This window comes from Podarcis cretensis (assembly GCF_951804945.1).
Source record: "Podarcis cretensis genome assembly, chromosome: 5".
In the NCBI taxonomy this organism is placed as follows: domain Eukaryota; kingdom Metazoa; phylum Chordata; class Lepidosauria; order Squamata; family Lacertidae; genus Podarcis; species Podarcis cretensis.
In genome coordinates this window covers 81,848,059-81,854,058 of record NC_137174.1, presented here as the reverse complement: position 1 = coordinate 81,854,058, position 6,000 = coordinate 81,848,059, and the positions used below count along the sequence as shown (strand labels likewise).

The 6,000-nt window shown below is 41.7% G+C and overlaps 1 protein-coding gene across 2 annotated transcripts in view; it reads right to left on the bottom strand.

The window, feature by feature from the left end:
- Nucleotides 1-273: 273 nt before the first annotated feature.
- The window catches only part of MFSD1 (major facilitator superfamily domain containing 1), a 33,539-nt gene continuing 27,812 nt past the window's right edge, over nt 274-6,000 (bottom strand). The window contains exon 17 of one of the 2 annotated variants that reach the window (XM_079978006.1): nt 274-570. In XM_079978006.1, the coding sequence (XP_079834132.1) occupies nt 529-570 (42 nt within the window). In that variant the 3' untranslated portion in view covers nt 274-528. Of the gene's footprint in view, nt 574-6,000 lie in introns of both variants that reach the window. The other variant, XM_079978007.1, reaches the window with a different exon arrangement.

Genomic DNA, 6,000 nt, shown 5'->3' with positions numbered 1-6,000 from the left:
GAAAGATGGTATACAAATTAAAAGGGAAAGGAAAGGAAAGGAAAGGAAAACACTACACAGGCTCTAACAACCAATTTTGGTTTCGTTGACAAAAATGCTGGCAAGGGAATCCAGAAAGTATTTCATGATGATTCAGACTCTCAGAAGTGACCACTGGAAAACATTGATCCACAGGCTGACAGATGAGGCTGTGCACTCGCTTTCAATCTCTGGGATTATTGAAACAACTTTGAGGGGACTCTCATGAGGGTGTCGGAAGCAGAGTATGCAGTATCGATTTCCATTACAGTCTTTATTGTGCAACCATCTATTTGGTAAGTAGGGTATTAAACAGCAGATAACAACACTGGTGTTTTCTGAAAAGCCAGTGCTAAATCATTCTTTATGGTCCTACATCTGGTATTCAGGTACCATATTATTTATAGGGTTCCCCAACACTTTCGCTGGATGGTGGACTCTTTATTTTTAACTGCAATCGGCAGAAACTCAGAAAAGGAAATACTTGCAGTTGTAATGGTGGAAAATGTTTCAGCTGATGGATTTTGCTCCTGCCATGAAAGGTATAGTAACCTACTAGGAAGAAGAGGAGGAGTTAATCCTGGTTAAATGTTGGTGTTATAGTTAATATTCCAGCTCCAGTCTATGATGGCTTAATTGATTTCCCCCACAATTTATTCCATCCTATGAGTTGAAGTATTTCTGGAGTGGGGGGGGCCACTAGGTGGCGCATCGGAAGATGGCTGACAATAACATCTCTCCGACCCACACAAGGTTATCTGGAGGCTATGATGGGGGTAATTAGCCTCCTTAACCCCCCCAGGATTATGGGGGGGATGGCCCTTGCCTGCTGTGCCCTATACCACCCCCGAATTTGTGGGGGTGGGGGCACTAGGCACAAAGCCCTCCTGTGGGATTTTCGGCACTCCTCGACGCCGTCCCCGATTCGCGCCGCTGGTTGCAATGATCTTTAAAAGAAATAATTTGGACATGATTAATTACACATACATCAAGGAAAAAGGGGAGTAAATACTGCTGACAGAAGAGATCTCTGATAACAAGACAACAATAAAATACGAGAAGAACGTCAAGATATGGTAATGACTGAGGGGGGAGGGGGGGAAAAACATGCCTCTACCTTTTTATGTGACTTAACAAGAATCCCCCTCCCCTAATGAGTCAGAAATTAAGGACTTAAGCTGTGGATTTAAGGCTGTGTGGAGATAAACTTTCGATCCAAAGCAATGTTTCAAGATGAAGCTGGAAAGCTAAGAGTTTTGGAGTGACGCAGTCAGGAAAAAATGCCGTTCGCCATTTTGTGAGGCATTGTGGGAGCTCTTGGGTCTGGGAGGAGAAAGAGAGAAATAGAGTTGTTTACATATCGTGAATCAACTCCTCGGTGGGACTTAAGAGCGACAAATGCCAAAATTTACGATGGAAAAAGTGATGTTATCTACGAAGGAGATATATGGAAACCATCTGGACTTAGTGGAGGAACGGGAAATCCACACAGGATTATTACACTTGCTATCGGCTTAAGGAGACTAACAGAAGAGATCGTAAAGGAAAAAGAGAAATTATACGAACAAGATATGATGTGGCAACACCAAGATAAGACTGGATAGAATTATGAACTTTGTTTGGACTGATTGGGACTGATTTGGACATTAACGCAGTAATAAGAAGATGATCTGAATTCCCCTTTGGATCTTGAAGTATGGGTTCCCCCAACAAAATTTAAAAATTTGGCTTTGTAATTTGGAATTTATATGATGTGATTTAATTTGATGTGATTGGCCAGTTAATAAAAATTATTTTTTTAAAAAAAAAAGAAAAAGAAGTATTTCTGGAGTGGGCGTGGGGGAGAGATATTTTAAAAACTTATTTGAAGTGGGATGCAAATTTAACATCTTTTCTTTCCTGGAAGAATAGAAATCTTACTTCCTGCGGTCTCACACAAGGGACCTGCTGGTTGAATATCAAAAACTTGTTTCATGAACTTCCCTAATTAGATGTGAATACTGCAAAGATGAGTTGTGGAAAGGAAGCTGGAAAGCAAAAATATGCAAAGTGTTCCCTAGGTTGTACATGAAGCCTAATAAATATCTCAAGTCTCTTTAGGCTGCAACAAGCACCTACCTCTGCGCCACAAAAAAGTCCTCCCCAATGCAGCACCGCTATGTAAACCTATTTATAGACCAAGAAGCACCTCCACCTGGGGTTATCAGACCAACTCTTTGTTCTTTACAACCCAAGCAGCAGCTTGAGTTACACCACATATTCACCCTCCTGCTTCAAAATAAGCAAAAAAAAAAAAAAGCCCATCTTGATCATCAAGAAAGGCTTTGTGCAAATAGTGATCATTATCCTGGCCTCCCATATGAATGACTGTGGTGTGCTGGAAGATGTGTATCTGACTAAAAACCAAATACTGCCCCTCAGTGTCTTCCATTTTTATACCAATTTATTTGCTGGTGTATATTTTTGCAAACCACTTTCGGAAGCTGCTTTTTTTTTTTAAGCACTCTATATAGTTTTTGTTAAGTAAACAAAACGAAGATTTGAGGAGTGGCATAGCGTGAGTTGCCAGTGCCCAAGGCCACGCATTGGTGGTGAGTGGGAGAGAGGGAAATAGAGGAGAATACACATGTGTTTTCAACTGCCTAACGGTGTCCACAACACCCAAGAGACTGCAGTTGCAGAGATAAGAAAAGAAGAGTTATTCCGTTGTCTGGAGAAGTAGCTTCCTGGTTCACATGGAGAAACCTTTTTTTAAAAAAATAAATAAATAAAGGATACAGGATATTCTCTCACAAAAATATATTAACTTTTGTCCCATACAGAAAAAGTGGTATCCTCCCAGCTCTTCACTGGCTGGCTCCACACCTCTGCATTCAGCAAAGCTCTGAATGGAAAATAGCTGTACTCATGCAGCTCCGTCATGCGATCAGGCCTTCCCAAAAGCTGAAGTGCGTGCAGCTGGCTTCTTCTTCTTCTTCTTCTTCTTCTTCAGACTGTATGGTGCACTCTTGTCAGTCAGCATAAACCCTCCTGAGGAAAATGGGCCAACTGTCTGATTCAGTACAAGTCACCTTCTTTGTTCCTACAGGTCCAAGGATTAAAAAGGGTGCCGTTGTTTTTTTACTGATTACCTAATCACTTTTTATTAATCAGCATAATCAGCTACAGTCTACAGTGGTACCTCAGGTTAAGTACTTAATTCATTCCAGAGGTCCGTTCTTAACCTGAAACTGTTCTTAACCTGAAGCACCACTTTAGCTAATGGGGCCTCCTGCTGCTGCACCGCCGGAGCACGATTTCTGTTCTCATCCTGAGGTAAAGTTCTTAACCCGAGGTACTATTTCTGGGTTAGAGGAGTCTGTAACCTGAAGCGTATGTAACCTGAGGTACCACTGTACTCCGTAGCTACTTTTTTTCTGTATTGTTCAGATTGCAATGGTCATTCTCCCTCCCCAATTTTCTCCTTTAGTGTGGAACAGTTGTTAAAATAAATCAATTTTTTAAAAAACTTTTTTTCTTGGAACATTTGCTGGCCCAGGGGAAAATGCTTCTTTTGTATTGAGGGGCCTTTAAGGCAGGTCTGGGGACTGTGGTAATCCTCTAGGTGTTGGGTGACAATTCCCATCATCTTGTCTACCAGCCAAGCCAGTTGGGGCTAACATAACATGAACTGGGTTTCAGCTGCATGTGGAGGGTTGCAGGTTCCACAATAAGATAGATGTAAATAAGTAAAAATCATTTACAGAAGCTTCCCCCAACCCAAATTTGGTTGCTGAAAATGCACAGGGAGGCGGGGGGGGGGGGGGAGGGAGAAAGACCAGGAGTTGATGTTTGTTTTAAGGGACTTGTGAGCTTGGTTTTAGCACAAATTACTTGGCCAACTGCCTCCTCAAAGACACTCTCTTAATAGTTTTTTAGCATAAGTATACTAAGCCACTATTTTGTACTTGGCTCTGGTTGATGAACCTTGGGATTCTACAGTGGTACCTCGGGTTAAGAACGTAATTCATTCTGGAGGTCCGTTCTTAACCTGAAACTGTTCTTAACCTGAAGTGCCACTTTAGCTAATGGGGCCTCCTGCTGCTGCTGCACAATTTCTGTTCTCATCCGGAGGTAAAGTTCTCAACCGGAGGTACTATTTCTGGGTTAGCGGAGTCTGTAACCGGAAGCATCTGTAACCCAAGGTACCACTGTATCAAGAAACAAAGTAGATTGCACGAACCCAAAGTCTGCCCCCCTGCCTCTGATACATACATTCCCCCAACCAGAATGTTCTCAAGTTTTTAACCAAGTTGAGTTTTGAACCAACTGCCTTAAAGCACACACAGAGACACACACCCTGCCCTAGAAAACAGAACCCACCCGCTCCAGCACTATCATTTCTGACAGTGGGTAGATGTAAGTCTTGGGGAAGGTCAGAGCGTCCTTGTGTTTGGAATGCCAAGAGGATGGGTGTCCTCTTTCACAGAGTGACATTGGAGCTGGCCTTCAGAAGAGGTCAAAGTGTACAAACCAGATGTTTGCTGACTGGGAGCAGTTATGGACCACAGGTATTAAATTCACGGCATGTAATGCCTTACGAGAAAACATGATGAAAATGATTTACAGGTGGTACATGACCCCAGTCAAGCTTGCGAAGATTTATCATCTGCCCAATAACAAATGTTGGAAATGTAAAGAGACTGAAGGTACCTTTTTCCACCTTTGGTGGACCTGCCGAAAGATTAAGGCCTTCTGGGAAATGACTTATAATGAAATTAAGAAAGTGCTTAAGTGCACCTTTAACAAGAAACCAGAGGCATTTCTCTTGGGTATGGTCGGCCAGTTGGTGCCGAAGAAGGATAAGAATTTCTTTTTGTACGCTACTACGGCAGCAAGGATTCTTCTAGCAAAGTATTGGAAGACACAAGAGTTACCCACGCTGGAGGAATGGCAGGCGAAAGTGATTGACTTTATGGGATTGGCAGAAATGACCGGCAGAATCCGCGACCAAGAGAAAGAGACTGTGGAAGAAGATTGGAAGAAATCTAAGATGTATCTTAAGAACTATTATAAAATTGAGGAGTGCTAAAATGCTGAGGGAAAAGAAGACGTAGAATTGCAGTTGGAAATTGTGTTTAATTTTAGGGTGGAATTGAAAAAGAGAATGAATTTACTTTTAATTGGTTAAGAAGGGTTGCTGAATAATGGTTTAAAATTAAGGATGCAAAAAGGGAAAGGTATGGGGAAGTCCGGGAAAAGAGGGTTATGGAAATAAGGTCAAGAAAATATGAGTTTTTGTGTTTGTTTTTATGTTGTTTTTGTTTATGTTAAAAAATTTGGAAATTAATAAAAATTTTATTTAAAATAAAAAATAAAAAAAAACAAAGTGTACAAACCAGGGTGAACTTACAGGTGGGTCTCAGTGCTGCAGTCTACACAGTGCCTTCTCATTTGCCTGGCCCAGCCCCACCACAGACTTTCAGCTGAGCCAATGCAGACACCAAACTCCTTGCATGTTGAGCTAAGGCAGCCAGGAGATAGGGAGGAAGGTCTCTGAGAGGAAAAACTTGGAGGTGTTGGAGGGAATCCAAAAGTGAGACAAAAGGTTTAATATTATTAATCTAACAATAGCAAGGAAGTAGATATGAGAGGAAAGCTCTCAGAAGAAGTGAATGTGGAAGGGTTAAAGAAAATGGCATTTTGGGTGGAGGGATAAGGTACAAGTTGCGTGTGAAAGAATCAGAGAAGTTACAGGAAATGGGTGAAAATACTTTGAGAGGAATATGGGGGTAAAAAGATAAATTATAAAGAAAAAAAACCTCCTCCACTAAGGGTCTCAGCAAATTCTGCCTAAGCTCAGGAGGCTGTGACAATACCTCACTCTGTGGTCAGAAGCTCAAAGTTCCCCAGTTGGAAGGCCCATGTTATCAGGTAAGCAATAAAAAACTCATCAACCACAAATAAGTACTTCTGAATACAGGTGCTAGAAGACAAAAAAGC